General features: G+C 38.2%; 2 protein-coding genes across 2 annotated transcripts in view; both read right to left on the bottom strand.

The window, feature by feature from the left end:
- The window catches only part of NUP210L (nucleoporin 210 like), a 128,866-nt gene that overhangs the window by 34,283 nt on the left and 71,778 nt on the right, over positions 1–22,805 (bottom strand). The window contains exons 21-28 of the mRNA XM_044672740.1: positions 12,451–12,579; positions 11,696–11,823; positions 7,996–8,128; positions 7,719–7,781; positions 7,233–7,412; positions 6,133–6,213; positions 5,912–6,043; positions 1,871–2,029 (exon numbers count right to left, since the gene is read on the bottom strand). Coding sequence (XP_044528675.1) covers positions 1,871–2,029; positions 5,912–6,043; positions 6,133–6,213; positions 7,233–7,412; positions 7,719–7,781; positions 7,996–8,128; positions 11,696–11,823; positions 12,451–12,579 — 1,005 coding nt within the window. The remainder of the gene's footprint in view (positions 1–1,870; positions 2,030–5,911; positions 6,044–6,132; positions 6,214–7,232; positions 7,413–7,718; positions 7,782–7,995; positions 8,129–11,695; positions 11,824–12,450; positions 12,580–22,805) is intronic.
- On the bottom strand, positions 18,686–21,642 carry LOC123244543 (ribulose-phosphate 3-epimerase-like). Its single transcript, XM_044673051.1, has 2 exons — positions 21,628–21,642; positions 18,686–19,689 (listed from the first exon to the last, which is right to left on the bottom strand). The coding sequence occupies exons 1-2, from the start codon at positions 21,640–21,642 to the stop codon at positions 19,075–19,077; spliced, it is 630 nt and encodes a 209-aa protein (XP_044528986.1). The 3' UTR covers positions 18,686–19,074.

Raw genomic sequence — 22,805 nt, 5'->3', positions numbered from 1 at the left:
CACTTTTTTCAAAAAATTTAATTTACTTTATTTTCCCCCCAATTGTTTTGGTTTTATAAGATTACTTATTTATAAAAATGAACAATATGGAACTGTTTTATGTGGTAATACATGAATAACCCAGACTGAATCTCCTGCTAGCAGTGGCAGGGGGAAAGTTCAATCATATAACCTAGGAAAACTTGTGTGAAAATTTGTTATTACATGTAATTGATAAAATAAAAAATAACAATAAAAAATTTCCCCAATTACATGTAGAAAAGTATCCAACATTTTATTTTATTTTTTAATTGAAATATTTTATTTAATTAATTGGTTTAGAATATTTTCCCTTGGTTACATGATTCATGTTCTTTCCCTTTCCCTCCCCCCATAGCCAACAAGTAATTTCACATATGTCATTGAGTATCCAACATTTTAAAAGGAATTTTCAGTTTCAAATTCTCTCCTTCTTTCCCTTACCCCACCTACTGAGACAGTAAGGAATCTGATATAGGTTTTACATGTACAATCATATAAAACATTTTTCCATATTATTCCGTTTGTAGAAGGAAACTCAAATTAAAAAAAAAAAGTTAAGAAAGTAAAAAAAGTTTGATTTGGTTTGGTTTCAGACCCTATCAGTTTTTTCTCCAGAAGCAGATAGTATTCCACGTTTCTCTTAATTAATAATATTTTAATTAATAACATTAATCATTTATTGCACAATAACATTTCACAGGATCTTAATTTGTTATAGGCATAGCCTCTTCTGCACTGTGTAACAAAAATCTCTCTTTTTTTCTTCCTGATCAGTTCCCAACCTTTCTCTTATTTTAAATCTTTACCATCTATCTTAGTATCAGTCTTAAGACAGAAGAGTGGCAGAGGGCTAGACAATGGGGGTTAAGGTTAAGTCACTTGCCAGATACAAAATCACATCCTCCTCACTCCAGGCCTGGCTCTCTCTCCACTGTGCTACCTAGCTGTTCCTCTGTCCCCAATCTCTTTTTGATAAAGAAGGACATATAATTAAAGACAGACTCAAAAGTTCTTTAAGCACCAAGCACCAGGAAAGGTGAAAGGTCAAAGACCAAAGAAAGATTCCTTCAGTTTAAGGAAATTATATAAACCTTTCCATTAATAATCACAACAATTCTGTGAAGTAGGCAGGAAAGGTAATTTTATGGCTTTTTTTTTTTTTAATGGATAAAAACCTGGAACTTAGAGAGACTAAGAGACTTGTCCCATAAGGTTACAAAGCTAGAAAGAAGAAGCACATTCAAGAAACCAGGTGACTGCTATGTCATAGTGTATTTTCTACTAACAAGATGCTGAGAGAACAACAAAAAAATCCAAAAGAAAATCAGTGCCAGATCCTAAGGAATAGGAAGTGGACATGTGCCATGAAATGAGGCATTTTCTTTTGTGTTTTAAAAATAAGGGCATTTAGCTTCTAAGAATTCTTTTTTTGTGTGTATTATAATTATCTCCACTATGCTAGAGAATTTTGTGGCTACTTGTATATGGGAACAAATTTGAACAATAAACTTCAAGATACCTGTGAGACGCACAGAGCCATATCAGCTAAGGAGCTGCCCAAACCATTTGATCTTTGCCCAGCTGCTTTAGTGTTGGTTTCTGCTCTTGTGGTGAGGAAGACTGAAGGAAGCCTTAGGAAGTGAGACACAGAAATAGAATAGAGTACAAGGAGGACATGAGACCAAAATGGTAAAGACCTTGGGTCAGAAGCCTATCCTGGAGACCTCCCTGGCAGCAATCACTTCTTTCTAGATTTCTCTTCAGAACAAATTTCCAAAGGTGATGAGAAAGCAAGTTCCTCTGCCTCTCTGCCATAGAAAGAAAAAACTTCTTGGATCTGGACACTTACCAAGATCTGGACTTCATCTGACAGTTCTGATAAACTCCCCTCAAACTGCCCAGACGAGATGTTCATACAGCGCACAGTGACTTTGATGCTGGTCCGCCCTGCTGCTTTAGTATGGACTGTCATGGCAAAATTATTTTCTTCTGGGAGCTGCAGGGAGACCTGGTAAAGATGGGACAAGAGATGCTCAAGGGCAACAAAACCTTGGGTAATTTCCTCTCTGCCACAATGAAAAGAAGATGAGAATGTATGTTGGATGTAAATAAAATACCTCTAAGTGTCAGAGTACTAAAAACTTATTTTTTTTTTGTCATAGTCCCTTAATTCTAGTTCCTTCTAAGGTTTGCTCATGCTCATTCCTCAAAATAACCTAATACATATATAGTTTTGTATGTGTCACACGATAAGCTTTGAGATGTCTCCTACATATTCCAGTGGTAGGTAAGGCTGATGAAGAGGCATTCATTCCAGTGGAGACAGGGCACAAAATGGATAAAGAAAAAGAGAACAATTTGCTTCTAAAGTTGAAAAGATAGGTAGGGATGTAGCCGAGTGGGAAACTTTTGGGTCCTAGGATTACAGAAATTAGCTTTCCTCTTTTCCCCTCTACATTTACCAGTTCTGATAGGAGTGATGGCAGTTGGAGTAGAACTTGACAGGAATCTAAGTTGTACTTGGTTAGGGAAGGGCTTTTTATTCCTGCTTTTCTCTTGAAAAAATAAATTACATGGCTAAATAAATTGGTATATGATGGTGATGGAATACTATTGGCTATAAGGAATGATGAATTGATGGATTTCTATAAGAACTGGAAAGACCTACATGAACTGATGTGGAGTGAAATAAGCAGAATCAGGAGAACATCAAACACAGAAACTGTAACACTGTGGCACAATCAAATGTAACAGACTTTTCTACTATTAGCAATGCAATGACAATTCTGAGGGACCTATGAGAAAGAATGCTATTTACATCTAGAGAAAGAACTGTGGGAGTAGAAATGCAGAAGAAAACATGTGATGTGTCCTTCGTTTATATGGGTATGTGATTTGGGGTTTTGGTTTTAAAGGATTGCTCTTTTGCAAAAATGATTAATACAGAAATGGGTTTGAGTGATAATATATATATGTATAATTCAGTGGAATTGCTTGTCAACTCTGGGAGGGGGGAGGAGGGAGGGGAGGGAGAAAACATGAATCATGTAACTATGGAAAAATTTAAAAATAAACTAAGATCCTAAAAAGAAAAAAAGAAATTACAGGGCAGTGTGAAAAGTAGGCAAAAATTTGAAGTATGTGTTTTCCACCTCCTTTTCTGGCCTCCTCCTTCCCCTCCTTCCCTTCCTTTCCAGGAAATCCATATTCAGTCTCCCATGGCTATACAAACTATATCTTTTTTTTAATGTTCCAAATGTGATTAATTTATTTTACTTTGATGCAAAACCAAGGCTTTCACTATAGCACAGAGATCGATTTAATAAAAAGTCATGAAAAACTGGTGTAGGCCATGCAGAATGTGATGTACAAACAAAATAAAAAACTCACAAAACACTCTCACAGAGTACTTAAGAATTAACTATTCTTTCATCTAAATTTCCATCAATCAGGCCAGTTAATAAGCATTTATTAAACTCTTCCTATGTGTCAGGCACTGTGCTAAGCCCTAGGGATAGGCAAAGAAGAAAATCATATTAGGGTACCTGCCCTCAGAAGCTTGCAACAATATAAAAAATGATGAGAGAGTAATGTAGAAACTAAGATGAATATATAAGATGTGTAAATGGGATATAATCTCAGAGAGAAGGTACTAGGCAGAGAGGGTAGGGCAGGAAAAGCTTCTTCAAGAAGTTGGGATTTGAGGGGCAGCTAGGTAGCATAGTGGATAGAGCATATGAATTGGGAGGACTTGGGTTCAAATCTGCTCAAAGGCACTTCTTGGCTGTGTGATACTGGCCAAGTCACTTAACCGCATTTGCCTAGCCCTTGACCTTCTCTTTTAGAGTTGTTACTAAAGATAGAAAGTAAAGAAGGGCAGCTGGGTAGCTCAGTGAATTGAGAGTCAGGCCTAGAGACAGGAGGTCCTAGGTTCAAATCCGGCCTCAGACACTTCCCAGCTGTGTGACCCTGGGCAAGTCACTTGACCCCCATTGCCTACCCTTACCACTCTTCTGCCTTGGAGCCAATACACAGAAATTAAGGGTTTAAAAAAAAAGATAGAAAGTAAGGGTTAAAAAAAAAAGACGAAGAAGGTGGGATTCAAATTTAGTATTGAAAGAAACCTGGGAATCTAGATGGTACAGGTGGAGATGGAGAGCATACCAGGCATGGGGGACAGTCAATGAAAAAGCTGAATCAGGAGACTCCATTTGAGAGTCTATTGTGTAAGAGGGATGGCTAGAGTGCATGAAGAATAAAAAGACTGGAAACACAGGAAAGGCCAGGTTGTAAAATACTTTAAAAGGCAAATGCAGAATGAAAAAAGTATCCATTAAATGAATTTATACTAAAGTGAGAAAGACTGATATCTCCTCTTAACTTTTCTAGGGATATTTTCTTATAAATTCAAAAGGATTTCCTATTGGTGAAATTGTAATCAGTTTGGAAAGGGCTTTTCTATTGCTTCTAAATCACATTACTTGTCTACCCCAGGGCAGAAAAGGAGATTGTTGGAGGCTTTCCTTTCTTTTCCTGGGTAAGAGTCACTATGCTTGGTTCACCTTCAGTTAAAGTTTTATTCAGAGCCTAAGGCTTGGGCTATCCATCTAATTTCTGTTCCTCTATGAAAGCATAAGAGGGATAATTAACTCTGTAGATGGAGAGGGCTTCCTCTCTAAGAAGTGGAGAGGCCTGACCATCTAGGTTGTGCTGTTCCATGCCCAGCTCACTCACTTTGCCCAATTTCTCTCCTTTCTCTTTGGCTCTCCCAGAAATGTTCCCACAATTATAATTCCTGTAGCTTTTCTGCAGTTGCAAGACCAACTCTAATTTGAACTTGGCTTTGAGAATGTGAGCCTGGACCCTTGAAATCAGAGTGGTCAGAATGTCACCCAGGGAAGAGGAAGTCTTTGGGTAAAATTGTGATCACTGTCTAAGCCACTTTGATCTTGTTTACTACTTATGCCAAACTACTGTATGGCCCAAATATTATTAAAACTATTATTAAATATGTCTAACTTCACTGCATTTTATTTGATTATAATATTAAACAATTCTGTGTATAAATAATTGTTCTTCATAGTTTGCTGCTTTTGTAACATGGACGTCTGCTCATAAATTTAAAAAATTAAAAGAAATATTGCCCTTGAAATCTATTTTTAAGATATTAAGTAAGATATGCCCAATGCTTTTTGTCTTCCTGCCCCCCATGTCAAATTTTATGAAAAAAAAAATTTCCAGTGGGGAATAAATCAATACACAGTTTTATTTAACCTAAAATCTACATCTATTTTAAATGGCTCCAGCATAGTAGAAGACAAATGACAATTATGTGATTACTCTGCCAAAAAGCTACTCCATTAAAATATGATTAGGAGTCAGTTAATGCTAGTAATATGACTAAGTAGCACTGATGACATACTTTAAGACATAGAGTTGGGCTAATAGTTTATTTACTTTTGGCTAAGAAAGTATATTTAGCACATGGAGACTTTAGTGTGTTTTTAGTAAAAAAAATATTTAGGCTATAGAATAAGTTCCCAAACCAGAGAAGAAATTAGCATATCCTTCTAAACACTATACATAGGAAAGACAACTGATATCACTTTGATTCAAAAACTCACATTATTTTTAGGGAAGATTTTGATCTTAGAGTTGGGGGCAGATGCTATGAAAACAGTGACAAACTTCTCTGTGAATGGCAAAAGAAATTTTTATGTCACATATACTTAGCTTTTAGATCCTACATAACTTTTCTTCTTCACTTTTCTGCCTTTCTGTCCATAAGGTTTATAGTCTATAGAATAAGAGTCAGCCTAAGCTCCTGATGACTAAAAATAAGAACAGTAACAAGATCCAGACATAGTAATTATAAGGCATGAACCCATACCTCGGAGTGTCTGGGTACCAGGTCCAGTACATCTCGTTTGCTCATTGACCAGTGGAATGTGAGTCCAGGATTTGCATTGCTGAAGGAGAAAGGAGTCTGGGTACTGCTTACTCCCATGACATAGACAGGCATCTGAGAAAAAAAAGCACAATAAATAGTTATCCACTCAATTGACAGTGGTGGAATGACAGCTTCAGTTTGAAGTGGGGTCTAGTGCTCACCTCAGTAGCTGTGATAAGACGTGTGGCAGCTGCAAGGATCCTTACAGCCCTAAGCTGGACAACTTCTACCTGTACTTCATCCTGTCCAGGAAGGTGAAGGGAGAATTTAAATATGAAAGGAGTATTTATAGCATGGACAGAGGAGCTTAGGTGGGGGCTTCAATTGCATTGTTAATTTTGGTAGGAGGAGCAATGTTCAAAATATCAATTAGAGCTGAGAATGTGACTTCTCTGAAAGAAATTCCTTGAGGAAGAGATCAGTGACAAAAGGAAAGGTCTTACATATAATGAAATGTCTAAAGAAACACTCTTTGTAGTAGCAAAAAAAAAAAAAAAAAAAAAAAAAAAGTTGTAAACCAAGTAGATGTTCACCGACTATGGAATGGTTAAATAAACTGTTATCAACAAACACAGTGTATCGATCCATGCACCTACAATGTGAGAGTATCTTTGCTAGGTGTTAGGCACACAAAGGCAAAAATGAAATAGTCCTGTTTTTAAAAAAGCTTCCATTCTATTGGGGAGAAAATATGTACACAGTTAGAAGGTGGTGTTTTAGATGAGTTATGAAGGAAATGAGGAATTTCTTAGAAGAGGAGGTAAGGAGGGACAGAGGAGGGGAATGCAGACTTGGAGAATGAGGGGATTACAGACCTGGGGGGCTGTGAAAAAAGACATGGAGAAGGGAGATGGAATGTCTTGTGTGAATTGAGTTTTGCTGGACCACAGAGGGAAGGGGAATAATGTATAATAAAGCTGGAAATTTAATTTGGGGCTAGGCTGTGAAGGGACTCATTAGCCAAACAGAGGTGTATATAAAGGAAATGGAGCATTCTTTTGCTGTAAAAAATTATAAATATGATAATGATGCAAAGTAGAATTTTTTTTTTAAACCCAAACCACTTTTCTGCCTCAGAATTCAGTCAGTCTCCACTTTAGGAAGGAAGGTAAGGGTTTAAAAAAAGAAGAATGGGGCCAAATGTGTTGTGGATTTTCAAATAAAGGTTATGTTAAAGGGGAAAGGGAAGGGTCTTTCTACAGTGCCAATATTCTTAGAAAGAAAAGGAAGAGAACCCAAGTGGAGAGTCATGAAGATGTACCTGAGAAAACACAATGACTTTGCCAGTATCTTCATTTACTGTCTGGATGGTTCCATGGACCACAGCTGTGCCAACCACCTTCCCTGTGACCTGCCCTCGCCTATTAACAACAGCCACAGTCTGATTACTGATGGAGAAGTGAATGATAGACTGAGGTTGAGGTCCACCTTCTGACATCACCTGGAATTCATTTAAATATAACAATGAACATTGGGGCATGAAAAGAATCCTCATCCTACTTCCCAAAATGTTCCCTCACCCCCCCCCCCCACCTGTTTTCTACTGTGTATTTCACATCAAACTAGTTGGAGAATAAACAGATGAGCTGGAAACAGCTCAGAGGGCTCTGAGTGCCAGTTTACATACACTGCATGTCAGTTAAAAGAAAATGTTCTTTCCCATCTTAGATCCTGTTAGAATTAGGCCTGGAAGGAAGCCGACAAGAAGTGGGAGGACTGAGTTTCATTCCACTGCCTTTATGATTACCTGCATCATGTTGGTTGGAATCAGTGTCATTTTTTCTGGAACAAGTCTGAATGGAGGAAACACCTTTGAAGAAAGAACCAAATGGAAAGTAATTATTCAAATTAGTTGTTTTTTTTTAACTGCCCAGGCAATCTTTTTTTTTTTTTTTTTTAATCTAAAGGATGTTTTATGGTTTTTGTTCCAAAAAGAGCAAACAGTAACAGAGAAAGATGGGCAACTTAGGTCAAAGCCCAGAAAGAGGATGAAGAATGAACTTTGGGCCAGATGGCTTCCTTACTTCAATCTGTCTGGGGGTTGATGTGAACTTTCTTCCCATCTTATCCCTGGCAATAGCAACTAATGTGGTTTGCCCAATGGTGACAGCTCGAAGAATATAGCTTTCAGAGTATTCATCTTGTTCCTCCATGAACCTGCAGAGATCAATGAGTTGTCAGGAATGTTCCACTATTTTGGTAGTATCCAAGCTATGGGCCTTCCTAGTTAGGTAGGCAAATTGCCAGGGTCTTCATATCTTGCTCATTCAGATTCAGAAGGTTCTGGGTCACTTAAGGTCCCAAAAATTAATTATCAGAAATGAATGTTTAAAGCCACATTTCTGGGCAATGGCAGGAAGCTCTAGAGTGGCAGAGGTTTGTCCTGAAGCTCTAAGAGAATAACAGCAACATAAACAAATATATAATGAGGCCCCATCTCACACTGGCAGGAATGGCAAACCACTTCATTGTTCTATATTTCCTATTCTCTATGAGGGGGATTACCAGCAAAGCTACTGTTGGCTGTATTAGCCCAAAGAGTCTCTTAGAAATGAGAAATCTTTTCTGAAATTCTGTTTTCCTTGTCCCTGATGACCTACTTCCTTGTTGCAAATTCCAAGAACTCTTTTTTCCTGTCAAATCCCTTAGTCCTTTGTATAGCATTTGACACTACCCCTCGACTGCCAGTGGCTTCCATGTACTCTGCATATATTTAGGGTATATATGATTATTCACAAGCTGTCTTCCTCATTAAAATGTGAGTTTCTTGAGACCAGGGATAGTATTTTGGCCTTTCTTTTGGCACAAAGCAGGCACTTAACTTAATGTAAAAAAAGTTTTTGTGGCTATAGAGTACAGATAGTGACTAAGCCCAGAGGCAGGAGAGGGAAGGATCATGTATGAGAAGCAGCAGGCAGGCCAGCAGAGTTGAACCAGTGTGTACAGAAGGAAGTAATGTGTGGGAAGAGGGAAGATCTAGGAAAGGGTTTTAAATGGCAAATAGTTTATATCTGCACCAGGAGATAACAGGATGACATTGGAGTTTATTGGGTAGTCAGATTTGTACCTCAGGAAAATCATCTTGGTAGATGAGTGGAAGAAGAGTAGAGAGGGGAGAGACTTGAGGCAGGGAGGCCAATTAGAAGGCTAGTGAAGAAGTGAAAAGGTCCTGACCTAGAGTGGTGCTATGTGAGTACGACAGATGGGGATATTGAGAGATTCTGTGGAGAAAGAAATGATAAGATGGAGGGTAAGTATGAGTGAAGAGTTATAGATGATAATACTGCTGCCATCCTGAGTGTCTGGGAAGATAATGGAGTTCAATAGTAATGTGTAATTGGTGCAGAGAAGAGTTTTTGGGGAAAAAAATTAGTTCTGTTTTGAATATGCTAAATTCGAGTTGCCTCAAATGGCTATACAAAAAGATGGGTATCCAGAGGCAGTTGGTGATGTGGGACTGATACTAAGGTTTGAAATTTGGGGTAGATGGGGCAGTTAGGTGGTTCAGTGGATAGAGCTAGGTCCAGGGATGTGAAGTCCTGAGTTCAAATCTGTCCTCAGACACTTCCTAGCTTTGCAACTTAAGCTCCTTAACCCCAAATTGTCTAGTCCTCACCACTCTTCTGCCTTGGAACTGATACTTGGGATCAACTCTAAGACAGACAGTAGGGGTTTAAAAACAGAAAAAAGAAAGAATTTTTGGGTGGATATACAAGTCTAGGAATCATTGGAATAGAAATAATGATTGAATCTAGGGGAATTGAAGAAATCAAAGAGAGAGAATAAAGACAGAAAAGAAGATGCAGGAGAGTGTCAGAGGTATGACTGGATATAGATCCAGCAGAGGAGACTGAGAAGGAGCAATCACAGATAGAAGGAAAAATGGGACAGAGCAAGGCCACAAAAATCTAGAGAAGAGAATATCCTTGGAGGTGATGGTATCAACAGTTTAAAAGCTACAGAGGCCAAGAAGGCCAAGAGCCATGAAGACTGAGAAAAGGACATTACAAATGACAAGAGAACATTTTTAACTTTGGAAATGTCAGGCTCAGCTGAAAGATGAGGTGAGAAATTAGACTGCAGAAGACTGAGAAATGAGTAGGAGAGGAGAGACATAAGACAATAGCCAGTGGGGATGACAGGATCAAATGAAGTTTATTCAAAGGATGAGAGAGACAAGGGCATAACTGGGGGCAACATGGGCAGAGCCAGTGGCCAATGGGAGTTTGAGGATTAGGGAGAGCAGCACAATTCAGTGAAGGATGGGCCTATGTAGAAAGCTGACTTTGGCAAGATGTCTAAAAGACAATTGGTGATATGGGACTGGACCTCTGGTTTGAAATTTGGGGTGGATATACAAATCTTAGAATCACCTGAAGAGAAATAATAATTGAAACAACGGGAACTAAAGAAATCACAGAGACAGAATAGATAAGGAGAAGAAAAGACTCAGGAGTTTGCCAAAGTTATGACCTGGATATAGAGCCAGCAAATCTACATTTGAGGAGTGAAGGAGGAAATAGTGTCTATAAAATATGAATTTCCCTGAAAGGTGACAAAGCTGGAATCTGATCATACCAGGGGGTTAAGGTTCAAACTCAACTTCTGAAGAAGCTTCCTGTTGATATTTGGCTGTACTGATATGGTACCAGGTCTGCTGTCTGGGATATAGGCATGTCAGAAATGGCAGGACTGACCAGACACATGTCCATACCGAGGCAAGGTAGGCTGCTTCTACCAAGTGTTACAGGATCCTTGGTGAATATCCTCTCTATGCTAAAGCTGAGTAAATCCCCTTTTGATAACCAATGAATGCTAAATACTTCATTTCATTCAATACTGGACTTAAAATAGCAAGCAACTGACCTCAGTCAGGCCCACCAGTTAAGAGTTACCTTCTTTGTTGCCAACCTGGGTCATTAGAATTTCATAGCATTCAGCGGATCCTCAGCCCCACACTCCATTTCATTTACATTATTGTAGAAACAGGACATTCTGTTTTGTTTGTTTGTTTGTTTGTTTTGCTTACTCTCCTTTGCATCAAAATTCAACTAAGATTTTTCCATTCTTTTCTGTATTCTTCATATTCATAATCTTATAGCACATTTACTAGCTGTGGGATCCCTGAATTCACTTTACCTCTGTCTTCTCAGTTTCCTCATCTGTAAAATGGAGATAGCAGCAGCACCTATCTCATAAACTTATTCTGACTATACTTGGTTTTTTGCTCTCTCTTCCCCTTGACACCATGTGTATATGTAGGAGAATATGTCACAGGTTTATGAGGGGAGGGGTTGTTCTGTAGTTATTGTTTTCACTATGTCATCTTAATAAATGCTTTTGCTAAGAGCTAATGTGCTACCAGATGATTGTTAATGGAAATATACCAGTAGGGTCTCAGAAACTATAGTTTAAGAAGTTACTTTGAGGGTAACTTTAGAACCCAAGGGTAACAGCCACCCTCTGGGGAACCATCTTGAGTCTGTGAATGCAAGTTTGGGGAGTGGCCCAGATAGTCAGATGAATATTTTTATAACAAGGAAGATTAGGAACTGTGCATTTTTAAATGGCTCTAAATCCTGGGAGATGACTCTGCAATGCACAGAACGGAGAAGTTTTATGGCAATACTGTAATGAGAAGTTGAGGAGTAAGGATATGTGAGTCTCCTGGCTGTGAGGAGAGACCTAAAACAGGAGAAAGGACTACTGATGGATGATACTCACGTTAGTGTGACTATGGTAGAGGCCAATTGAAGTTTTAGATCCATATTTCTGAAGTACTTATTTCGGAATGGGCGTTTGGAGTAGCCTAAAACTCTCACTGTCACTAATACAGACTTCCCAATCTCAACCTGAGGATTAAGAGAAAATGGTAGATTTGAGTATTTTTTGGTTCAAAGGCACCATATGTAATAGATAAGAATGTTGGAGTCAGGCCCACCTGGATTCAAATCCTGCCTCTGATACTTGTTAATTACATGACCATGGGTGAATCATCAAGCCTCAGTTTTCTCAACTAAATAAGGAGACCAGCAGTACCTACTGTACAGGGTTGTGGAAGGTACAAATCAGATGATATATGTAAAGTGTTTTAAACTTCAAAGAAGTTATGACTATTATTACTATGTACAGACAAGCCTAGTGTGAGGTCTCAAAGAGCAGAATCCAAGGCCAACCTCAGTCCTGTGGGGACCTTAGCTGTTGAAGCTGTGTGATGGGGATGTGAGTAAAGAGCTGTGCTACATTACATTTTGCCTTCTTGTACCCTTTAACCAAAGCTACCTAATCTCTGCATACTATTTTTAGTATTTTGCTTTTGATTCCATGTATATCTTCATCACAATTTAGTTTTTGCATATGGCCTCTTTATAAAAAGCAGAGGCTCTGGTATGGTTTTTAAAAATTCACTCCCCATGCTTAATATGTAGCCTAATTGCAAACTATTGGTGTGAGAATTATGACAAGCAAACAATTCTCACTTTGTCAATCAGGTCCACCTCCAGCTCCTGTATGTCTGATACCCGCAAGTGGGCCAGCGCTGGGCCTAAGAAAGCCAGGCACAGATCATAGACCTCCAAGGTGAGAAATCCAGGGTGTAACGGGATCACCTGGAACAAATGAAGTGGTAAGGAGTATGAATAGATCTAGATGAAACTCAAAATGAACATTCTGTCTTAGCATAGTGCCAAGCATATAGCAGGTACTTACAAAGTACAAGTTGATTAATTGATCTTTCCCCACCCACAAAAGGAACTATAACTGAATTTTACAAGGGAGCTTCTCAATATTTGTATGTGACTTTCTTTGTGAAGAAAACTCTCAGGGGGAGGGTTTAATATCTCTAGCAGGCTATTAATAATGGCACACAACAAATTTTTAGATGATAATGAATAAAGTTGATTTTAGAATGAAATAACAATTATATGCTAGAAATAGAGCAGCTTCCTTAAGAATGGTGAAACAGGAGAGTATAGTATGAATTGGGGTTTGAATCCTTTCCTAGAGCACTGCTAAGAACAAACAAAAAGTACTTCATTTTCATCCTCCGTGTCACTTTCTCAGTCTGGACACTATTTTCCCATTTGGAAATGGACCATCTTGACTTCATTTCATCTCAGTTTCAAACGGTCCCAAGACACCTCTAGTCCTAACTGAACCTGAAAGAAAGCCCCCTCACCACATACTAGTAAATGGTTACACAGTCTTTCTTTATAAGTCCCTCTTAGAGGGCAGGGAAACTACCTCCTAAGGCTACCCAATGAACCTCTGGATAGCTTCAATTATCAGGAAGTTAACTTACACTGAGCCTAAATCTACCCCTCTACAAGTTCTATGAATTTCTGTTGATTTTGCCTGTTGGGGCCAAGCAGCAGTATGATGTAGTAGAAAGAACAGGACATTTGGAGTCATAGGATCTTGTTCAAATCATAGCTCTGTTGACCCCTGGACTAGCCTTATAACATGTGTTATATTGAATCTCTGGGAGCTTGAAGTTCACCTTTGATTGACAGATAAGTCAGTTGGATAGAATGTTCCTAGAGAGGCATGCGGGATGCAGGAGGGGGCAGTTGAGAACCCTGGGAGAAATTTAATGGCCTTTCTCAATCCTCATTCTCCTTGACCTACTTGTAGCCTTCAACACTCTTCACCCCTCTCTCTTCCTTAATACTTTTTTCTCTCTCAGTTTTCATGACTACTATGATCCAGTGTTGCTGGTCTCCTTGCTGTTCTTGTACAATGTACTCCATCTCTAGTCTCCAGATATTTTCCCTGGCTGTTCCTCATGCCTAGAATGCTTTTCCTTCTCATCTCTCCCTTCTATCTTCAAGTCCCAGCTAAAATCCCATCTTTTTAAAGAAGTCTTCCCTGATTCCTTTGAATGCTAGTGCCTTCCCACTCTTGATATCTCATATTTATACTGTACTTATCTTGTTTGTACACTGTTATTTTCATATCTCCTCCATTAGACTGTGAGCTCTCTGAGGGCAGGGATGGTCTTTTGGATTTGTTGGCATATAGTTAGTACTTAATAATGTTTACTAACTGATAATTCAACCACAATTTGAATTTAAAACTTAACATTTTTTAATTTAAAATTTTTAATTAAATAAAAACTCCCTCATAACAAATACATAATCCAGCAAAATAAATTCCCATATTGGCTAAGTCTAAAAATACATGTCCTTTCTGGAAAGAGGTGGTGGTGTGATTCATCTTCAGTCCTCTAGACTAGATATATAATTGCATTAATCACATTTCTAAAGTTTTTTCAAAGCTGTTTTCCCCTATAATGTTGTTATCATTATGTATATTATTCTCCTGGTTCTGCTTACCTCACTCTGCACAAGGCCAAAGAGATCTTCCCATACTGTCCATTTTATAATTTTTATAGAACAATACTATTCATTACTTTCATATACCACAATTTGCTTATCCATTCCCCAACAGCTAGGTATACTCTTAGTTTCCAATTTTTGGCTACTATGAGAAGAATGGTTATAAATATTTTTGTAAATATGGGTTCTTTGCTTACTCTAATTTCTTTGGAGTATAAGTAGTAGTGGGATAGTTGAGTCAAAGGATATGCACAATTTAGTAACTTTTGGAGGATAGTTCCAAATTGTTTTCCCAGTTGGTCAGATCAATTCACAGCTCCATCAACAATATACTAGTGTGGGGGGCAGCTGGGTAGCTCAGTGGATTGAGAGCCAGGCCTAGAGATGGGAGGTCCTAGGTTCAAATCTGACCTCAGACACTTCCTAGCTGTGTGACCCTGGGCAAGTCACTTGACCCCCATTGCCTACCTTTACCAGTCTTCTGCCTTGGAGCCAATACTTAGTATTGACTCCAAGACGGAAGGTAAGGGTTTAAAAAAAAAACAAAAAACAAAAAACAATATACTAGTGTGCCTATTTTCCCAAAGTCCTCCCAATCTCATCATTTTCCTCTTGCCATCTTTGCCAGTCTGATGGATGTGAGTCAGAATAGAGTTGTTTTAATTTGCATTTCTCTAATTATTAGTAAATTGGAGCAATTTTTCATGTTTATTGAAAACTTGGATTTTTCTCTTTTGAAATTTGTTTGTTTGTACCCATTGACTATTTATTTATTGAGGAATTGGGACTAATTTTTATGGGGATTGGGGGCTAAGTTTTATGAATTTGAGTTAATTCTCTATATTTTGGATATGATTTTTATTTGAAAAGCTTAAAGATTTTTTCCCCCAGTTATGTTTACCTTCTAATTTTCATTGCATTAGATTTGTTTGTGCAAAACCCTTTCAGTTTTATATTAATGTAAATTGTTCATATTATTTTCTGTGATACTTTGATGCTTTTTTGTCACAAACTCTTTCCCAGTCATTGAACTAAAAGGTAATTTAAATTGCCATCACTTTTTATGTTGTGAAGATGGGATTAACTCTCCCCTGCCCATTTTTAGATTTAATCCCCAGCCCTACTTACTTAAGTGGGGGAGGTCTGTGACCCAGGTGTTCAAGAGTGGGTGACGAATCAGAATCCACTGACTGCCCCTGGGGCAGTCCTAAGCAAATCTTTAGCTGTAATTGGTACATGTAAAGTGGGAGGCAGGCACAGGAAGTGATGAAAGGAACAGTCTTTAAAAGTGGCCAGAACTTCCTGTGATATGCTCTTTCGCCTTGAACAGGACCCTGGAGGAACTCTGGCTGAGTATCTTGGACTGTTTTCTATTTTTCCTTAGAACTACCATGTGGGTGAGAGAAAAAAAGCCAACTCCCTTCCTTGGCCTTTTCTGGAGGTACTAGCCTCTGGAGGGGCCCCTTGTCTGGGAGGAGGCTTCATAGCTAAAACCCTTGTTAATTGGCCCCTAGGCCCTTGGGTTGGGGCTACTGGAGCCCTGCTGGAATAAGCCAGGGCTTGAGCACATAGTCTAGCTTGTTAAGCTAGATCTCTTACACTGCCCTCTTTCCCATTTCTCTACTTTCACTCTTTCTCTCTCCTTTTGTAAATAAATTACCATAAAAATCATTCTGGAATTGAGTAATTAAATCCTGGTGACCATACTCTTAAATAACTTCATCCAACCCTTTAATTTTTTAACCCCTTACATTTCTGTCTCTTTTCAATGTCTAAGTTATCTATCCATAACTTTGATGTGAGACATTGGTATGTACCCAATTTCTATCCAATTGTTTTCTACTTTCCTCATCAGCTGTCAGACAGTGAATGTATTGAACATTATGCTATTATACTTGCTTGATTCCTTATAAGATATACTTAATCCATTCCACTGATCAACTTCTCTATTTTTAAATAAATACCAAATAATTTAAAAATAATTACTACTTAGTAACAGTTTGAGATTTGGTACTGATAACCTCCTTCCATTTATTGCCCCCCTTTTTTTCATTATTACCATAGAGATTATTGATCTTCTTTTCCCTCATCTAAATTCTATTGTTTTTTTTCCCCAACATCATAACTCTCTAACATAAACATAACATAATCCTTTGGTAGTTTGATTTGTAAAGCACTAAATAAATATCTTATTTAAGTAGTATTGTTACTTTTGTCATATTGCTTTGATCTACCCATGAGCTGTTATTATTTCTCTAATTATCTAGGTCTGTATTTATTTCTACAAAGGAAGTTTTTTATAGCTGAATTCATATAGTTCTTTGTTGTATATTAGCAGATACACTCCCAAATATGTTATGTCTTTTGCATTTATTCTGAATGGGATTTTCTCTTTCTAGCTGCTTCTGCTGGTATTTTGTTGGTAACATAAAGTAATGCTGATGATTTATATGAACCGACTATATCCTACAACTTTACAGATATTAATATTTGTTTCAACTAATTTTTTGGCTGACATTTTAGTTTTCTAAGTAAACTATTATATCTTTGGAAAGCAATCATTTTATTTCCTCTTTGTCTTTGCTTATTTCCTTAATTTCTTTTTCTTTTTTTATTGGTATAGCTAGCATTTCTATTACCATGTTAAAAAAAGGAGTAGGATGATGGCCAATCCTTGCTTTTCTCCTGATTTTATTAGTGTGAAGATGAAATTAGCTCACCCCTATTCATTCTTTAGACTTTAGCCAACAGGAATGTCACCCCACCCAACTTAGAATTTAAGTGGTGAGGGGGGAGGTCTGTGACCCATATGTGCCAGTAAGTGACAAATCAAAAACAAGTGACTGCCCCCTGGGCAGGCAAAACAAGGTTGAGGCTGCCATTTGTCCATGTGGAACTGAAGGGTGGATGTAAGAAGTGACGAAAAGAACTATCTTTTTTTTTTTTTTTTTTTTTTTTTTTCAGTACTTTGCTTTGTGAAGTTTTATTATCCTTATTGTTTAAAAAATCTTCCTTTTTCTGCTTCCCAAATCACACAGAGCAAGCAAAATAGTCCTATTTTTAAAAAACAAACACACTATACCTCATAATGCTATGCAACCCTCCTCTCCCCACCCTATTCATTCATTCAAGTCAAACATCGTGTTTATAGTTTACATACAGCATAATGAAAGACATAAAAAATTCACATTAACCTGAGGATAATTAAAGTTCTACTCCTATTTCTTTGAAGTAGCCATTACAGTTATTGTCTAATATTTAATCAAGCACAGTAGTTATAAATAAACCTCTGATCTGTGGATTCTTCTGCATTATTACCACTGGAGGTGAAAGAATAAAACCATGTCAATCAGACATACTCCCAATAAGGACCTAGGTTCATTCATTTAGGGCTCTGAAAGACCCTGGAAGAGGATCCTGACATCATTCCAGTAATGCAAGTTACTGTGTCTGAACTCCAAATCTCTATCCAGATAACCTCCATGTGTTGCCTTACTGCTCTGTGCTTTGGTTTCCTCAGTTGTAAAATGAGGACAATAACTGTTCTGTTTCCTTTAAGAGTGTCAGAAGAATGAAATGAGATCCAGGATACAAGAAGCACCTAAGTGCTCTGTAAGATGTAAGGATACACTAAGTCCAGAACTAAATGAAAAAATTCTGGATCTAAATTGGTATTAGCATAATCAAATTATGAATTCTTTAAAAAGTGGTCAATTAAAGTTATTTGGAATAGTCCCCGCTACCTTTTTCCTTGTGACCTGAGGACACTCCAAGACAATGATGTCCTACACTTCTGTATTTTTGGACCCAGCCACCTGAAGGACCTCTGAGGCCATACTTCTGATCTGGAGAAAGAGACAACTCGGCTTTCTGTCCAAGTGTTGAACATATTTTGCTATAGGCAGGAAAGAGTTTGAAATAAATGTGTTTTTTTTAAAGTATATAAAAAATAAACTCTTGTAAACAACATAATCCTCAGTCGTCTTATAGTTTAGTTCCAAAGTAGGTTACTGCCCAAAGGGAAGGAAAAAAGGGGGGTGGGGGCTGGAAATGTTTTGTCTCATTTGGTCAACTGGGAAAACAAGTAGGGTGGTTAGTCACATGAAAATGTAGCCAAGATAAGTATAAAGAGATGGTGGGAGGGGAAAGGGATAAAGAAACTTAGAAAGGAATCATCTCATTCCACTCAAAAGCACTGAGCTTAGATTTCCCTGCAAGAAACGAAACCCAGTCACACAAAGAAATTATATATATGAAAATCAACTGATGCCCCAAACAAAAAAACAATTGTTTTCTAAAGAAAGCTAGTGAGTAAAGCAAACCTTTTATAACGAAGCACATACATTTGAGAATAAAGAGGAGCAGTATTACCCATTTTAGTCCTTTTATAGTTAGCAGCTGCTGTTTTTTTCTTCTGCCTCTGAGACAGAACCTTAAGTCAAGGCAACATAATATATTCCTTTTTTTTAAGATCAAGTCTTCGAGTAAAAACTACTTTTGGCCACATAAAAATTTAATTCCCATCTCTTTAAAAACCTAGTAATTATCACATATGCACCTATTTCCATTCTTGGCCTCGGCATATCTGTATGTATGCTGAAGTCAACAAGATGAAGACTTAACTGCTCAGGACAGGCAGTGGCCCCACCTCTGCAGCAGCATGATTCTTGAGCTCCTTGTGTTCTTGTGCACCAGGTGAAAATGAGGCTGAATAATCTGGTCTTTGAGGAGGTGGGCTGGGCACAGGAGGAAAGTTGCCTGGAAATTTCATCTATCCAGAGAGCGTTTCTGAGCAGCTTCTGAACAAACATTTCTCAGGAGATTGATGACAGATCTGGGGTCTTCGCTCCTCATGATAGCACTGCCAGATACAATCATATTAGCTCCTGCCTCTGCACATTTGTGAATTGTGTCAGGACCTACTCCACCATCTACCTCAATATCCAGAGAGGGGAACTGGGTCCTCAACCAATGAACCTTTGGCATCATGTCTTCCATGAACTTTTGCCCTCCAAAGCCAGGTTCCACCGTCATGACTAAGGCCATATCTATCTGATTGGCCCATGGTGCCAAATATTCAACCGTAGTGCCCGGTTTAATAGCAAGACCAACCTTCATCCCATTCTCTCGAATATCTTTAATCAGTGCTCCAGGGTTCTCAGTAGCTTCCAGATGAAAGGTATATTGATTTGCTCCTGCTATAGCCATTGGTTTTACCCACTGTTCTGGTCTAGAAACCATCATGTGCATGTCAAAGAAAGGGTCTTGGCCTAGCTGCTTTCGAAGGCTTTCTACCACAGGGTGACCAAAAGTGATATTGGGAACAAAATGCCCGTCCATTACATCCAGGTGCAGATAGTCGGCCCCGGAATCCAGAACTATCTTTTTTTTTAAAACCCTTAATTTCGGTGTATTGTCTCATAGGTGGAGGAGTGGTAAGGGTGGGCAATGGGGGTCAAGTGACTTGCCCAGGGTCACACAGCTGGGAAGTGGCTGAGGCCGGGTTTGAACCTAGGACCTCCTGTCTCTAGGCCTGACTCTCACTCCACTGAGCTACCCAGCTGCCCAAGAATTATCTTTTAAATATGATGGTAACTTACTGTGAAAGGATTTTGCCCTTTGAACTTGGCCTTGGAGGAGCTTGGGTTGAGACCTCAGACTGCTTCCCTTTGAATTGTCATGTGGGTAAGTTAAGGCTGACTCCCTTTCAGTGGCATTTTTGGAGGTACTAGCCTCTCTGAAGTGGCTTCTGGTCTTAGAAGAGACCTCGTGGCTAGAAGGCTTGCCCCTTTGCTGGAGTAACTAACTCTCTCTCATTTCCCTACCTTCACTTTTCCTTTTTGTAAATAAACTACCATAAAAGTCATCATGACTTGGGTCTTTAATTGGAATTGTGAAAATTGATTCCTGGCGACCAAAACTCTTAAATATCCAGTCCAACCATAATTTCCCCCCTTTTACATTAGAAAGGCATCTCATTTTTCCTCACAGATATCTGCTTTCAATTTGGTATAGATATTATTTACTAAATTTAGGAAAGGTTCTTTTATTCCAATGATTATAGTGTTTAATATAAAAACAGATGTTGGATTTTGTCAAAAGTCTTTTCAGCTTCTATTGATATAATCATGCTTTTAAATTATTTATATTAATATGCTTTATTATATTTGTAGTCTTCTTAATGTTAAGCCTCAAATTTCTAATGTAGATAAAACTTCAACATAGTATATATAATTAAATATGTTTTTATAGCCTGTTTGCTAATATGCTATTTAAAATTTTTGTATCAATGTTTATCAGGGATGTTGATTTATAATTTTCTCTGCTTTGTCTCTCCCTAGTTTAGCTATCAAACCATATCTGGATCACAGAAAGAAATTTAAAGACACTTTTTCTTATTATTGCAAATGGTTTGTGTAATATTGGAATTGTTCTTGGAATGTTTGCTAGAATTCGCTTGTAAATCCATCTAGTCTTGGAGGTTTTTTTCTTTGGGTGTTCACTTATGGCTTGTTTAATTTTTTTTATCTGATATTGGGTTATTTAAATATTCTCCTCTTTTGGTTAATTTGGTATTTTGTATTTTTTTAAGTGTCAACTTTATTTCTGGAAACCCCAAGTTTGCTCCTGTCACTGGAGAACTTACTTGCTTTGGGGGAAGTCCCAGACTGACCTAGTCTCTGACTAAACAATAAACCTTAAAGTACTTAAAGATCCCAGTTTAGATGGGACTAGTAGACATAATCAAATCTTAAGTACCCTTTTTGTCTTAGAAATTTCTCCCATAGATCAGAGACCTCTCTCAGATAGATAGCCCAACCCCTGGCAAGAACCATTCTTTTGTATACATTATAGTTTAGGACACTCTCTTATACCCCAGCCAGAGGCTACAGCCTCTTTCCCAAGCCTGCTTATGACCAGTCAGTGTATGTTTTCTGTCCTTAATTCCCCAAAAGGTATATAAGACTCCTATGTTCTATTATTCTTTGGAAAAATCATCTTTGACAGTGGATTTTTCCCAGAGACCCTGCGACCAGAGTGCCAGAGCTTTGGCTCTATGTGGTATAGTGTAGACTCTGTGTGGTGACCAAATATTGAGTTGATTAAACCTAAAAGATTTGGTCTTGCTAACTACTTTAGTGGTTCTGTGTTTTTCCAAGTTGACATAAGTAACAGCAATCTCTAAATCAATGACCTTTTCTCAGTTCTCATCTCCCTGACCTCTGCGGGTTTTTGACACTATCAACAATCCTCTTGGATTCATTCTTTTTCCTTGGCTTCTACAGAACTGTTTTCTATAGTTCTCTTGATTAATTTTACCTTCTCGATCTCCATTGATTGTTCATTACCATTCCCCCCCCCCCCAAAAAAAAACACAACCCCCCCAAACACGGATGTTCTTTAGGCTCTATTCAAGACCATCTTCTCTCTTCTAGTGATCTCATCTATGTGATCTAGTGAACTCCTATGAGTTCAATTAGTATTCTTAAATAAATGACCCCCAAATCTATAAACCCAACCTTAAACTCCCCATAACTTATCTTAAAATTTCTCCTGGATGTCCTATTGCCATTTCAAACTCAGAATTTTTCTCTTAAATTCTCGTCCTATAAACTTTCTAATTTCTTCTGAGGTCATATATATCATCCCAATCATCTAAGTCCATAATCTTGGAGTTGACTCTTCTCTTTCCTTTCAACTCTCCCTGTCCTATCCCTAATTCAATCAGTTGCCAAGTTTTTTTCACTCCAAGAGTTCTACAACACTCTCTTTATCTCCATTCACAAAGCCACTACCCTACTTTAGGCCCTTATCAATTCTGAACTAATAATGCTACATTCTCCTACCTGGCTTCCAGGTCTTCCTTTTAACAATGGTTAAATCAATCTTCCCAAGGCAGGGAGATAACCAGGGTATACTTCTGCTCAAAAATATTCAGTGATTCCTTCCTACTTCCAGGATAAAATACAATTTCCTCAATCTAGCTTTTATAGTTCCTCCCACTCTCTCTCTAGCAATATTTCCAGATGTATTTCATATTACTCCCTTTCTATGATCTACATTCCAACTAAACTATTATACTACTGGCATAGGCACTGTACCCCTTAACCCAGGCAAACTGTAAACAGGGAAATTCCCTTGCTCCTTTCTGTCCTTGTGACTCCTAATCCAAGAACATCTGATAACTTCTATAAGACCCTGAGATTATTATCATCTTTGAATCATCCTTTAGTTTGAGATGGATATAGAGATGTACCTCCAGGCCACACCTTGATACCATTGGGCTGTATCTCAGGCATCCCTCAGTCTCCTAAACTATAAGGGTCTTCAGGCAGACCTTTGTCAGATGACCGAACACCCCACCACCGAATGCCTGAGTGTTTACCACTCTAGAGTCACGTGACACACCATCATGTACTCACTGTTGTAAAGAATATAAAAAACTCCTGAATCGAAGCATTCTGGGAGTACTCCCCACCCCCAAGATTGTTCTATTC

Source organism: Gracilinanus agilis, chromosome 4 (assembly GCF_016433145.1).
Source record: "Gracilinanus agilis isolate LMUSP501 chromosome 4, AgileGrace, whole genome shotgun sequence".
Lineage (NCBI taxonomy): Eukaryota > Metazoa > Chordata > Mammalia > Didelphimorphia > Didelphidae > Gracilinanus > Gracilinanus agilis.
Note: the sequence above shows the minus strand (reverse complement) of the source record. Positions and strands in the feature narration are given on the sequence as shown.